Raw genomic sequence first — 14,952 nt, 5'->3', positions numbered from 1 at the left:
TGAGAGCTTGAGAGAACTGAGCACTCTGACAGCTGATGTTCCTCGTACCTATCTGAAAGAGTAATAAAAAAAAGGCTGGTACAAGATGCTCTTACCAGAAAAAAGCTCACACTAATCAGCAATCAAACTGGTTTTATGCTAAGTAGGCATAGTAAAACAAAGAAGGCGTTTAGTTTTAAAAAGTAACTATACAGGATCAATAAGGCACATCATAGCTGACTGACAGATTTTAAGTACAGACAGGAATGAGGAAAGTCTTTCCAGGAGGTGTCTGTGAAGATTATTTCTGTTGGTTATTTCTAAATCATCTGGAAACAATTAAGACTTGCACTTGGCACATAGTAATCAGAAAGGAAAATACAAAGTAGTATGAATAATTTCATAAACTGGGTTCATTCATTCAAACCACATCCTTGTACAGATGATGGAATAGGATCAGAGGTTGTGGTTACAGAATGGTATCTCCACGGTGCTGGAGAAGCAAGGAGCCTGTGATTTGGGGTAATGTTTCCAGACTAATAGTGTAGCAAAAGTATGAAAAAGCAGAAGTGAAAAACAATCAAAATAACTGAATTGTTGAGCTCCCAAATCAGCTGGAAAAGTGTTTGCCATGTGAGGCGATTATTTTCATCCGCTTATTGCAGCAGACTATGCGGGTTTGTTGGTTTTTTTTTTTCATTGAAAACGGATGCAGCTACAGTATCTGTATCTGCTGAAGCACAGCGACAGCATCTCCTGTGTTTGTTCTCCAGCTCAGGCTGCTGCCCCATGAGTTGTACTGCCTGTGCGTTTAGTCAAACAAAGGGCAAACACAGCGTGAGGCAGTTACACGGCAAAGGGCGTCCACCCAAGGTAACATGACTTTCATTTTAGTTCTGCAGCCTGGTCCTAAGCGAAGAAGTCAGAAACAGCCACTTTCCTCAGGGTTCTTTCGTCCGCTGGAAGCTCGATGCCCCGGTGCGAGCCCCTGTTTCCCCAGCAGTAACCCTCCGTTACACCATCATTCATCTCCAGAAAATGTGTCACGCTATCACCGTACTGCAGAGGCAGCTGTACGGCCCCCTCGCTGCGGGTCTGACGTCGCTTTTCTCAGCCTTCCAGCTGCGGTGTTGCCCCATGAAAGGAGGAGGAAAAAGTGGGTGCGGGTAGGGGGCGCGCGACACAGGCCGCTTTTAGAGACGGACCCCGTGGGCCCCCCCGGCCCGTGTAGCGAGGCGCGCTGCGCATGCGCCGTCTGCCCGAGCGCGGGGCCCCGCCCCTAGCGGAGCAGGCGGCAGGAGCCCCTGCGCGCCCAGGCCCCACCCCTCCTTGGCGGCGGGTGACGGCGCCGGAGTGAGGCGGCCATTTTGTGGCGCGGCGCGGTCGGTGGCGCTCGGCTCGGCGCGGAGCGGGGCCTGGGGCGGTTCGGCTCCGTTCTCACCCTTTTTCCCCTTCCCTCGGTAAGAGCGCGGCGGTGCCCGGGCGGGGCGGCCCGGGTCGGGCCGCCTGCCCTGCGGGCCCGCGGCGTGGCGAGGAGGGGAGGGGAGGGGAGGGAGGCTGGCCGGCCGGCCGTGGCGGGCACGCATCCCCGCGCACAAAGGGCCGGGCGGTGGCTTCCGTGCTGCGGGCCCGGGGCGCCGAGCGGGCGCCTCTTCCGCCTCGCCGCGGCCTGGCGCGCTGAGGCCAGGGGGCCTGGGCCTGGGCCGGCGCCCGCCCTCGCCCTCTCCCGCTCCCTCCCTCCCTCCCTCCCTGTCGCCGCGCCCGCGCCTGGCGGCCCGCGGAGCTGCGCGGCCGGCGCGGGCAGGTGAGTATGTGCGGGCCGAGCGCAGGCGCCGTGGGCCCGGCGGCGAGTGACCTTGCGGCGGCGGCGGGGCCCGCTCGGCCCGGCCCGGCCCGGCCCGCGGGGGCTCTGCCTGCGGCGGGCGGGGCTGGGCGGGCGCGGGCGACGCCGCGGCGCTCGGGCTCGCGCAGGCCGGGAGTGGCAGGGCCGTGGGCGTTGTGGTCCCGTTGCGGGCGGCTCGGCCCTCGGGCGCGGGAGGAAGCGGCGCCGGTGCCGGCGGGGCTTGTCCCAAGGGGCTCTTCGCCCGGCCCCGGGGGACGAAGCGAGGCAACCACTTCGCGGGGAAGAAGACCCCTGGTGCTTGCGGCGCTGCCACCGCTCGTCGGGGTTTCCCTGTAAATACCGGCGAAGTTGCCGTGCAGTAACGTAATGCTCTTCTCCACGAATAAAAATCAGCTTTGTAAAACAAATAAAAAAAAAAAAAAAACAAAACAAGACAAAAACCCCCAAACTACCCCACAAAACAAAACCAGCCTAGTGTTGAAGTGGGTCCCAGAAGTAAACCAGGACTCTTTGTGAGCTTTCTTTCAAAAAAAAAAAAAAGTGTTTAACTCTGGTTTTACTCAAACCTACCTACCATTCTTAGTGATTTTCTTACCCACCTTGGTCTGTTTGGATTAGACAGAAAAACCAGCAGGTCATTTCCTTGGTGGACTCCTCTTACGGTTGTTTCATTGGCTGTTTTGTGTCCAGTGGATGGTGGTTCTTTCTGTATAGCTGATAGCTGTTGTGGAGAGTTTCTCTCATGAAGTCCTGGAGGTGTGGTTTCAGCGTTGTGTGGGAGCACCTGTGCCCTGGTCGATGTTTGCCTAGTCAATGTGTGCACCGGCTTGATTGCAAAGGATGCCTTTACATATTAGAGTGGTGGATGGTTTTCTTTAAAGTTGAGAGAATTGAGACTTGTAAACAAAAGTAGATGGTACTTGGTGGAAATGTTAAACGTAGTAGTGTGGAGTTTTGCACCTTTTCTGAAGAATGCTGCTTGGTTTTATATTGTTTCACATTATCTTAGTCCACTGCGAATCTTCAGATTGTTTTCAGTGTTGTGAAGAGGAATATACACAAGGCTGTGCTTGCTATACTGAAAAAAACATCAAACAACTTGGGTTTTTCTTCCTAATGGAAAGTTTCTTGTGCATGAAAGATTTATCTGCTTCTCAAAGCAGATGTGTTTTTGCATGAAACTCTTCTTCAGGTGATTACATTCTTTCCTGCATTTTAAATTACTGTTTGATGCTGCTAGATATGGAAGTATATAGTTGAATCCTTCTAATACAGGATTACTTGTTTCTCTTTTAAGATTTTTTTTTTAATTAGACCTTTATTTTCCTAAGTGCATTTGCCATTTTAAGTCTGAAGAGCATAGTTGTATCTTTCTCACTTGTAAGTCTGCTGTTAATGTCCTGGAAGATCTCTGAACATCTGTGTCTATTTTCCCTCTGTTAGGGGGCTTGTGGATGGTTTGGTAGTACTTCCTTCTCTAAGTTCACTTTGGTAATGATGCTTATAACTGAAAACAGCTTGTTTGGGTTGTGTGAGGAAGAGGCAGTTATTTCATCTTAGTGTGATTCATTCCTGGATAATTTTCCAAATAATCATAATTTTTGTATGAGCTGGTTGACTAAGCAATGAAAGAGCAAGGATTTTGCATCCCTTCTTTAAATACAAGATGCATATGTCGCCACTTAAAACATTTCACTCTTTTGTTGAGTTGTAATCCCAGGAAGACAATTTTTATAAAGGGATGAAAACGAGTATTTGATCAGGATTTGTATAATGACAGATTACAACTGGAAATATGGGATGTCGGTGGGGAGCTCTTACTGTGTGCTCTGTAGAGGTGACTGCCTAGGAGCGGCTGTGAAATGTCACTTAGTTTCACCAGTTTGTGTGGCTCCTGGAGAATTCTTCATGTGCAGCTATAGGGAGGCTTTCTGAGGTGCAGCTTTTGCTGCTTTGTTCAAGTAAGATGATGTGCTGTTGGAGGAAGTAATATCATTGATGGAGCAAGAGTTTGTTAAAATTCAGAATTTTCAAGTATGTAATTCTTGCTCTTTGCCTTCAAAAAGAGTGATTTGTTCACCTGTTGGTGATGGGAAAATTTGAAAGATTCTTTGAATGTGTTCTGGTTCTTTTTATATTCTTTGTGGAAGGCGCATTCATGTCTCGAAAGTATACAAATACTGTGCAGTGCCATTACTGATAAGTCATACAGGGATAAGATGTTACAAAATGCGCTCTTACTCTGGTGGTTGTGTGTCGCAGTGCCTTGTGATGGTTGCAGGTTTGAACTTTCTATATATACAGTTCTTTGTGGGCTGTTACTGCTGTTGTGTTGCCTGCATTGATTTTTGCCTCCATTTATTCTTTATTGCAGTCTAAAAGTTGGTTTTAATTGGTTGCCCACAGGATTGGCTTGGCTTCTGCTACTTGTTAAGAAAAAAACATCTGTCTTTACAGGTAAGAGCCTTTGAATTCAAGACTTCTTTATATGCATATTGAGTATATCTTAAGAAATATTTCAAGCTTTTGGAATCAGTGAATTGATACCAAAACACTTGGGTCAAGTAATCTGTAACTAGTCTATTTACTTTGACTCCTGCTCGTACTGGTGGTTCTGGCAATGTTGTTCTTGTAAACAGAATTTTTTGCCAAACTAATGTTTTGTTGTTTCATCAGCATATTGTAGTCTGGAACAGTCTCACAGTTATTTTGCACTGTTGGAAAATGTAACTATTGTGGTGCAGGCCACAGGTCTGTGTGTTTCTAACTACTGGAGTTTAGAAATGTGCAGTAATGGGTTTTAGTTAGATTTTTGCAGCATTTAAAGGGATCAGATGGGTTCAAATTAGCTCCAAGATTTCTATCTTAATCTGACAGGTTCATTTTAGCCTTTTTTTTTTTTTTAAAAAAAAAAAAACAAACAAAACTGTAGTGTGCAGTTTTAGCTTTTGCTAAAAGCGTGGATACTTAAAATTCCCCCTACAGTACTTAGTTATTCCAGTTCTTAGTCTTCATGCAAGAATTGCAAAATACATTGTGTGTGTACTGTCTGGTTATTGTACTTTAATACTCCCCAGAGACTAAGTTGAATCTTCTAAACTTCTCTTAAATTGAAAAAGCATACATCTTAAAAGTCTAGTCTGGTGTTTTTATCAATTTATGCACGTGACCCAAATTCTGCTTGTTTTACTGACTAGCACCTAGGTGGAAGAAGTGGTATTGTCATCTTGTAACATCAGCATTTTTAGAGATGTTAGTGTCCAGACACGTAAACATGCTGTTAAGTTTCATCAGACAAGTTGAATCGGATTGGTTGTCGGCAGCCCTTTACTCTCAGTTTTTGATCTCTGCTTGCTAATGGGGGTGGCTTGACAATGCTAGGATTTTGTGCTTCTGGTTTCTCTAAAAATATACTAAACACAAAAAATGACAGCAAAACCCACTTTTGCGTTGAAGTACCTTTTTGTACAAGGGGAACAGCAGGCAGGGGAAAAGCAGAACACATCTAACAGCCCTACCAAAAGCCTTCAGTGCACACTTGACAGGCGTGTAGCCCATTCTGCGTCTGAAGTTAATGTTGCCTCTGCATATATGTTGATCATTAACAGTGAACAGCGAAATACGTGAGCAGGCTTCATCAGAGGGAAAATTTGAGTGAGTGGGTTACTGTATCCTAAGTGCATTTTGGGAAAAAAAAATGGACTTGTGAGTGCTTATAAATTTGAAATTTGGCCCTTTTGGTCCTTGTGATTTTTCTTTAAATCACAGAAGTGAAACTAAGACATTGTTAAAGCACTAAAATCCTGAAAAACTTGAAGCAGTAGTATTTTGAGTTGACAAAGTATTTTTTTTTTGCCAAAAGAATTTGATGAGAATAAAGTCCTTAAAATTATTTTTATTCATAGAGTGTTACTGTTAATTCTTGTTCGATAGCAAGAATTTGCTTAATATCATACATGGAATTAACTATTCTGAAGTCATTGCAGCTAGTTTTCCTAGCACTGTTTGCCCAAGCAGCTGTTTGGATTTTTTTGGTCGATAGTGATTTAGTAGACCTAAATAGAATACTTTAGTAGCAAAACTTCAAGATATCTCTTAGCATTTATAATGAAGTTTTGAATTTAGTGCAAGATTGGAATACCTGCGTTTTCCCAGCAGTTATAGAAATGTTCAAGTGCTTGAACTCTTAAGAATTCTTTTGTGACTTTATCTGTTAATTTCTCTTCTAGGCTAGATTGATGGAATCATTATTAAATGCAGTTACCTAGCAGGTTTCACTTCTGATCAAGAGTATATGATGTTCTAAACCAGCAGATCTGAGCAGAAAAGCCTTTCCAAGTTGCCTTTGTTCAACTAATGGCCACATCAGATTGTCATCCCGTTTGCGTTAGTAAGGAAATAAATAAAAGTAATCTCACATTTAACACAAGAAACTTCAAATGTCTAACTCCCAATGCATAAAAAATGATCAAACTCATTTCTTGCTATAGTAGGTAATAGAGATAATGTAAACCTCCTAGCAAGATTTGCTATTAGTATTATTTTAGTTCTCAAAGCGTAGGTGCAAAATCAGGGATGCTTTTTTACTGCTTGCTTGCCTCAGTATCATCTAATTCAAAAGCAGTCCTGTAGCATAACGTAATAAACTTTGGTTTTACAATCCCTTTAGTATGGCTTCCTTAAAGTAGGCAGAATTTTCATTTTAACTTTCATTTCAGGGATTGCTGTCAATGTGAGGCAAATTTAAAATAAAACTACAGAATCATTGAAAAATACTACTGTTTTAAAACAGTGCAAAAAGCAAATGCTTTCTCAGATGTGTACATAACATAGACAGTTTTTACTTTGGTCTGGTTTTTTTTGGTGGGCTGGTTACTTTGCCATTGGAAAATGATTGGGCAATGAACTTTATTCTCAAGTTAAATGTAGATGTCACTATAAGAGATAAATACAAGATGTTGTTTTGGTTACCTTGCCATGGAGATGGGAAAGTTGCTTTTAAAAAAATAATCCCGGGGGCTTAGTATGTATTCCCTTTTCTATTGTTGCCATCCCTTGGTGGAGTAGGGGTTTTCTTAGTGGTACATACAGCTAGATTTGGGGTGTTTTGTTTGGTTGTTTGGGGTTTGGTTTTTTTTTTTTTTTAAGACCTTCTTGCAAGTTCCAGTCTCTCTTTCAAGGTGATGTGGTAAGGGATCAGATGTTCGTGCACAGTGGCTAGAGCTGACTTTGTGGCAGTGAGCTTGTCTGCTGTTCCATGAGCAAGACAGGTTTTCTGCACTTCTCTGGTGTCATCTGGATGTGGGCCGGTGCCCCAGCTTGAGTTCATTAGTGTGTGGAAGGGGTTAGTTCTGGTTTACTGGGCAACAAAACAAAATTCTTAAATACCCATTTGACTAATCTGAAGTTCCATCATGCAAACAAAATAATTACTACTTCCTCCCCACCCCCACCTCCCACCCCCACCCCCACCCCACCCCCCCCCTCCCCGTAGAAGAATTGTTAGTCTTGTTTTCGTGAAGTACTGAATTCAGCCTTACCTGACATGGTTAAATTGTTGGATTGCTGGATAGTGGCTTTATGTAGTGGTTAAGGATGTATTCAAGGCATGTCTACGCTGAAGCAATTAGAAGACCTGGACAGGCAGATGCAGCTGATGTAAAGATTTCACTGGATGCTGTGATACAATACTTAGCTGAATGTGAAATGTTGGGAGATAAGTTACTGATTTTAGTTGATGATGGCTTTGGCATATGGCCGGAAGCATTTGGTGGTGCACTGCCTTCTGCTATTGCATTGTGTCATCTGGTTCATTCTTGATTTCAAATTTCGAAGGCTTGGTTAACACCATTTGTATGTGATTAGTGGGAGACTTGGAGGTCTTCCATACATGTACTGAACTGGCTTGTACTTAGGAAGTCTAGAATTTTTAGAAATGAAGTGGTTCAGGTGAAACAAGGTGCTACTATTGACTGTTTAGGGTGAGAGGCTGGCTTCTGAACTGTTGAATTGTGCTAGTATTATTAATATGATACTTTCAGTCTTTACTGAATATTTGTCAAGAATAGGTGAGAATTACCTAGTTTCCTGTTCATCTTGAACTTCTGATAGGACCTCAGGCACTTCTGTAGAATATGTACAAGGTAACTGTCAAGATCTACCTATTCAAAATTGCTCTTAAGCTTCCACTAACCTCAGCTGCAGAGGTAAAAGTCGTTTACTTGTGCCTGAGATGGAAGGTGTAATATTAGACAGAACATCTGCAACTATTGAAAAGTTTTTTATCTTGTTTTTCAAAGTTGAAAAGGCCAAATACCTAACCAGGATATGCATAGAGGTTAATCTAGTTAAGGTAAGGTCTGTATAGCCACGTAGAGTTATTATGGTTGGAAAAGACCTCTGAGATCATCAAGTCCAACCGTCAACACAATGCCTACTAAACCATGTCCCAAAAATATCTGTGACTAGTTTATAATGTCCCACAAAATATCTTGGGCTAGTTTATAATGGTTAGCTAGCCTCATGGTCACCTGGACCTCTTGCCTTTGCTAAGGGAAAAATATAAGATCAGTATAATCTACGTGGTCCCTGTCAGGATGTTATGTGAGTCTCACTGTTTCTAGTTGTCCCTAAAGGGTTTTTGTTCATAACCAACAGCCTGTTATGCTGCTGATCGTCTTCACCTGGCAGGAGATAAATCCCTCCTGAAATGAGAGAATTGTTTATTTCCTATAGGTGTGCAGAATTTTTCGCAGTCATTTTGCCAGGTACAGTGACTACCATATCAGTGTATGGTAAATTAATTTTGTTTGCTTGGCTGAAATACTTCTTTTGCTTATGTTCCATTAAATATTCAACTACTGATGTAATAGTTCTGATTTTGCTGTTCCTTTTTGGTTTTTTGTTTGTTTGTTTGTTTGTTTTTTTCCACTGACACTTGTGGGTCTTAGTTTAATGGTTATTTTGGAATTTCTAGTGCAAAATGTATACTAATTGTGTTGGTAAATGTTTAATGCTTCGATCTGTATGAAGTAAACATGAATAAGGAACTTGGAATATAAACATGCTTAATTTTTGCAAGATATTGTTAGGTGTATGTAAACAAATATAGTAGATGGTGTCTGTAGGTAATTGCATGGTGTCATAAACAGTAGTCTGACATAGCCGTTGCCTTTTCTCATCTGCAGGTGTGTGTTGTTTCAGCGCAGCATGGCTGTGGTCATCCGCTTGCAAGGTCTCCCGATTGTGGCGGGGACCATGGACATTCGCCACTTCTTCTCTGGATTGACCATTCCTGATGGGGGCGTGCATATTGTAGGGGGTGAACTGGGTGAGGCTTTCATCGTTTTTGCCACTGATGAAGATGCGAGGCTTGGTATGATGCGCACAGGTGGTACAATTAAAGGGTCGAAAGTAACACTATTGCTGAGCAGTAAAACTGAAATGCAGAACATGATAGAACTCAGTCGTAGGCGTTTTGAAACTGCCAATCTAGATATACCGCCATCAAATGCTAGCAGGTCGGGACCACCACCTAGTTCTGGAATGAGTGGAAGGGTTAACTTACCTACTACTGTACCTAACTTTAATAATCCTTCTCCTAGTGTAGTAACTGCTTCTACTACTGTGCATGAAAGCAATAAAAACATACCCACATTTTCTACTGCCAGTATGGGGACTGCACCTCCAAATCTTGGGAGTACCTTTGGTAGCCCAACGTTTAGCTCAACTATACCTAGCACAGCATCCCCAATGAACACAGTACCTCCTCCACCAATCCCTCCTATCCCAGCTATGCCATCTTTGCCACCAATGCCTTCTATTCCCCCGATACCTGTTCCACCTCCTGTACCCACACTGCCTCCTGTTCCTCCGGTTCCTCCAATACCCCCTGTGCCCCCCGTACCTCCAATGACACCTATGCCTCCCATATCAGGAATGCCTCCTATGAATCCTCCACCCGTAGCACCTTTACCCACTGGAATGAATGGGTCTGGAGCAGCAATGAATATGAACAGCGGCTTGAATCCATTGTTTATTGGTCCCATGAATCCTGTAAATCCTATCCAGATGAATTCTCAAAGTAGTGTGAAGCCAATTCCAATCAATCCAGATGACTTGTATGTCAGTGTTCATGGAATGCCCTTTTCTGCAACAGAATCTGATGTGAAAGACTTTTTCCTTGGGCTCCGTGTGGATGCAGTCCATATGCTGAAGGATCATGTAGGTCGAAATAATGGAAATGGACTAGTTAAGTTTTTTTCTCCTCAAGATACATTTGAAGCACTGAAGCGAAACAGAATGCTGATGATTCAGCGCTATGTTGAAGTTAGTCCTGCAACAGAGAGACAGTGGGTGGCTGCTGGAGGCCACATAACTTTCAAGCAAACCATGGGTCCCTCTGGGCAGTCACACCCTCCTGCCCCCCAGGCTCATTCTAGGTCCAAATCTCCTAGTGGACAGAAGAGGTCACGGTCAAGATCTCCACATGAGCAAGGTTTCTGTGTTTATTTGAAAGGTCTTCCCTTTGAATCAGAGAACAAACATGTGATAGATTTTTTTAAAAAGCTGGATATAGTTGAAGACAGCATTTATATAGCTTATGGACCTAATGGGAAGGCAATTGGAGAGGGTTTTGTTGAATTCAGGAATGAAGCTGATTATAAAGCAGCTTTGTGTCATCATAAGCAGTACATAGGCAATCGCTTTATTCAAGTTCATCCAATTACTAAAAAGGCAATGTTAGAAAAGATAGATATGATTCGTAAAAGGTTGCAGAACTTCAACTATGACCAGAGAGAAATCCTCATGAATGCTGAGGGAGAACCAGGCTCGCCAAAATTGTGTGCACATATATCTAATATTCCATACAATATAACAAAAATGGAAGTCCTTCAGTTTCTAGAGGGACTGGCAGTAGAAGAAAGCTCTGTACAAATTCTTGTTGATAATAATGGGCAAGGTTTAGGACAAGCACTCATTCAGTTTAAAGCTGAAGATGATGCTCGTAAGGCAGAGCGTTTGCACCGTAAAAAACTGAATGGAAGAGATGTTGTTTTGCGTTTGATAACTGTAGAAGAAATGAGAGATATTGAGAGAAACCCACCATCTCAAGCGAAGAAGATACTGAAAATACCAATACAAGGAAATGTGACTGTGCCAGGAGCGCAGGGCACTGGTGGGGATGAGCATGCCTTCTTGGGGGGAAACTCTAAAGATGCAAACAATGGTCCTCCATTTAATTTTCCTGGTAACTTCAGTGGGTCTGGCACATTTGGTCCCCCTCTGCCACCACCTGGAATAGGTGCCTTTCCTGATTCTAGACCAGGAATACCTGCAGTTGCAACTAGCGGCTTACCTGGTGCAGGTATTGAGGTCCCGGGTTTTGCAGGTGGTCCTGGTAGTTTGAGTGGACCAGCAGGTTTTGCAGGCGGTCCTCAGACTTTTGGTAATGGTCCTGGCAATTTAAGTGGACCCCCTGCCTTTGGTGCTGGTCCTCCAGGAATTGCTAGTGGTCTTGGACATTTAAGTGGACCTCCAGGTTTTGGACCTGGACCAGGAAATATACATATTAGTGGACCCCCAGGTTTTGGAACAGGGTCTGGGAAGCCAGGACCAACTGTCATTAAAGTGCAAAATATGCCCTTTACTGTTTCGGTGGATGAAATTTTGGATTTCTTTTATGGTTACCAAGTGATTCCTGGTTCAGTGTGCTTAAAATATAATGAAAAAGGCATGCCCACTGGAGAAGCAATGGTTGCATTCGAGTCTCGTGATGAAGCTATGGCAGCTGTTGTTGATTTAAATGACAGACCTATAGGCTCCAGAAAGGTAAAACTTGTTTTAGGGTAGCTGTTAATATGAAGTAGTTGTAGAATAGATATTCATAGTGCTGTGATAAATCCATCCGGATTGGTTTTTATAGTATTTTCAGGATAGAACCTGTGGATTGTTTAAATCGTAAAATAGATTGGTTTTGATAAGACAGGGCACTGGGTTAGCCGTTACGTAAGAAACCGCAAGGATAGATGCACAGTGGATTTTCCCGTACAAATATGTGGAGAAGCTGGACAGATTCTTATTTGTCATAGAAATTTGGTAAACTGTACTGAACACAGTGCTTATCAAGGAATCTAGATTGGTTTTACATAATTTCGGATAAGGGAAATAGATGAAGTCAGTGAAGCTCTTCAGTGCGTGCTCTTGCAAGCCATTGTAAAATAGCTAGCTATTTCTAGATTGGGTTAAAAGCTGGCTGGATTGCTTTGTTTACAGGTCAAAGCTTTGTTTAAAGTCCTGATTTTACTCTGCAACTGAACAAATTCTCAGTGTACACAGATTAATTGTTTTGTGTATGTATCTTTATTTTTTTCCAAGATTCCCACTTGTATGAACAGTTGAATTATGCCCGTTGCTGATGTGTCTACCAAACTAATTCCTATAAGTATGAGCAGAATCGTTCTGTAAAATTCAAGCTGTTCTTTGTGGAATAATCTTTAGTTATTTATATATTGCAATTATATCTGTGCAGAATAAGACTTTTGCCACAAGTATAGCTAACCTCAAACATTATCCTATGAGTTATAGTACACTTATAAAACATTTGCAGTAGAAGTAACAACTTGAAAATACTCATTGTTTAAGTAGCTTGATTTGTTAGGATTACATGAATCGGTTGGGATAGGATCTTTGACAGTTGGATATTGATGTTGTATTTCTCATGTGTCTCTTGAATTCCTTACATAGAGTCTCTGCTAAGATAACCACAGTGGTGATTATTAGTAGAAGATTGGAGTCCAGCTAAAGTTTTAAATTAGTTTATATATGAAAGAAACTTTTATCTGCAGCAACTCTGTCATGAATTACTACTATGGGTAAATTCAGAGATAAAATTTATTTTTCTCCAAAACTTGAAAATACTGAGTTTACTATATATTTTTGCAATAAAGTTGTGCTGTTATATTCAAAGTCTGTAAAGAGTTGCCATTTCCTTTGCTGTGCAGTAAAACTTTCCATGGAAAACCAGAGAATTGGAAAGGAAGTAATTATACAAGTGAAAAGTAGAATTTTTTTGATTCATCCTTGCTTGGCTTGTGATAAATTTTAAGACTTGGGCATTGTCTGAAAAATTGTGCTATTCCCTGCAAATCATTGTACTTAAACATAGTAAACTTTAAACCATTTTGTTTTTTGGACAAAGTAGAACAGTGCCTTTTGGTGTGACATATCATGGAACACTGAAGTGTATGGTCAGGCAAAACTGAGAGGTGTAAGTGGCAACAGTTTTATTCATGTGGTGTGTAGGTGAGATTTGAAAACCTGTGCAGCGCTGCGTCCTGAGAGGATTTGATTTCACAGTACAGGAATATGTGGAAGGATTGTATAAAGGTGTACTTCAATAAAGAGGCAGTTGCATTACACAGATGCTTCTGTAATTCATTAGCATAATTTTGTTTTGACAGATTACTAGGTGGTCCCAACTTTGGAAAAGTCATGTGATTTGTATATACTGTTTAAAATTAAGCTTCCTGTTAATAAAAGTGTCTGTCTCTGAAGCTTCATGTTATGCGTTTCAACGGTCTTTGGGAGTAATGTTTCAACTGCAGATCTTTTGTTTCTTTTTTTTTTTCCTTTGAAAGTCTGAAAGTACTCTTGCTGATGTCAGAAAGATGTGTGATTAGGAGTCAAGCCTTTTGGTTTATTTTTAAAAATTTTGCTCTTTTGTTTTTTTTAAACAACTTTTATTAAAGTTTCATACTATATTGGAGTTATTCGGGTGCTTGTTTCTTCATGTTTCATATTAGAATAAAATTACTGAAAAGGAAAACTTGGCTTCATTGTTCACAGAATTGATTAAGATACTAGTGTGTGTTGACTTGTGGAAACTGGTGATAACTGTTTTTTCAAGTTTAAATTAATCACAACAATGCTTGTCTTGTTGTGAAATGGAATTAAACTACGGTTGTCTGGAATTAGATACACAGTTCTGTGTTAACTGTCTTTTGATTTCATATCTTGATCCTCTTGGTAATGGATACAGGGTTATTAGTGGTTTTTGTTAGCATATGCTGTGAAACATGCTTGTGTGCCTGTTCCTTTGGACTTTCTAAAAGTGCAGGTTTGTTTTGGAAATCTTTCGTTTTATGATTCTTGATTTTCTGTATGGTCTAAAGATGTTGAAATGCTTGTCTATAAAAAAAAGTGCAAACCAATACAAAAAGCCATTGGTATTTGGAACATTGATATGGAACGCTTAAGTGGAGGATTTGGGGTGGGGAAGGGACTCTTCATCTTGCTGAGCAGTTGATGCTCCGTATCTTTTAGCATAAATTACTAGCAAATCAGTTAGTAAATATTCCCTCTTCCCTGAGAGTAGATTCTTGGAAAAAAATAAGAAGTCATAGCATATGTAGAATTTCTGCATGTACTATAGACAACACAGCTGCTGTGCCAAATAGTTACAGTTGATCCTTTAACGCATATATAGAGAAGAGTTCATTATCGTCACTTGTGAATATAATAAGTTTTCTGTAACAACTCGCTTTCATGTTGGAAGCAACATTAAACTGCGTGTTGTCCTGAATTATGAGGGATACCCTTATATTAACAGACTACGTGGCTAAATTTGATAAAATTGCTTACTTTGCACGCTTGTATTCGTGAACAGCCTTGCAAATGAGGAGTAGGACCTCTGAGGTCCCATCTCCAATATGGAAGTTATGTGACTGCCCTTGCATATACACTTCAAGGCTGACTGCTAACAAGAGGTAGTGACAGAAAGGATCAGCAAATGGACACTGCTCAAATTCACAGTTGTTTTGGCCTTGGTGCTTTGAGTGACAGGAACTGACATCCTGCTTAGCCTCGCTGGAACAATACAGTTTGACATTGATGTCCCAGTTTCTTCAAGTTAAGGAAAAAAGGTACTTGTGTTTATATAACTGTCTAAGTTGGTGTTTTTAGCAGTTCCTTGAGTGTTAGTGTCTAAGTACTACTTGTTAAAAAAAAAAACCTGTTACATTCACAACGTGATTTCTGTTAAACATACAGATTTTTGTCATCCCATTCACAAGAGAAAATATGAAAAAAAAATTTGATGATAAACTTGTGACCTACGTGGAAGAACTGCA

General features: G+C 41.7%; 2 protein-coding genes across 5 annotated transcripts in view; both read left to right on the top strand.

The window, feature by feature from the left end:
* The first annotated feature begins 1,313 nt into the window (after positions 1-1,313).
* CPNE1 (copine 1) overlaps positions 1,314-14,952 on the top strand; it is a 45,298-nt gene continuing 31,659 nt past the window's right edge. Inside the window, exons 1-2 of one of the 4 annotated variants that reach the window (XM_086760533.1) lie at positions 1,364-1,439; positions 4,229-4,279. The gene's annotated coding sequence lies outside the window, so the exon portion shown is untranslated. Of the gene's footprint in view, positions 1,440-4,196; positions 4,280-9,040; positions 9,153-14,952 lie in introns of those variants that run through there. The other 3 variants (XM_086760532.1, XM_086760531.1, XM_086760534.1) reach the window with 3 other exon arrangements.
* Positions 1,385-13,381, top strand: RBM12 (RNA binding motif protein 12). The gene is made up of 3 exons (XM_086760530.1): positions 1,385-1,439; positions 4,197-4,279; positions 9,010-13,381. Exon 3 carries the CDS (start codon positions 9,032-9,034, stop codon positions 11,672-11,674), a length of 2,643 nt encoding a protein of 880 aa, XP_086616656.1. The 5' UTR covers positions 1,385-1,439; positions 4,197-4,279; positions 9,010-9,031; the 3' UTR covers positions 11,675-13,381.

Source organism: Chlamydotis macqueenii, chromosome 16 (assembly GCF_036417535.1).
Source record: "Chlamydotis macqueenii isolate bChlMac1 chromosome 16, bChlMac1.mat, whole genome shotgun sequence".
Lineage (NCBI taxonomy): Eukaryota > Metazoa > Chordata > Aves > Otidiformes > Otididae > Chlamydotis > Chlamydotis macqueenii.
This window is presented reverse-complemented; position numbering and strand designations above follow the sequence as displayed.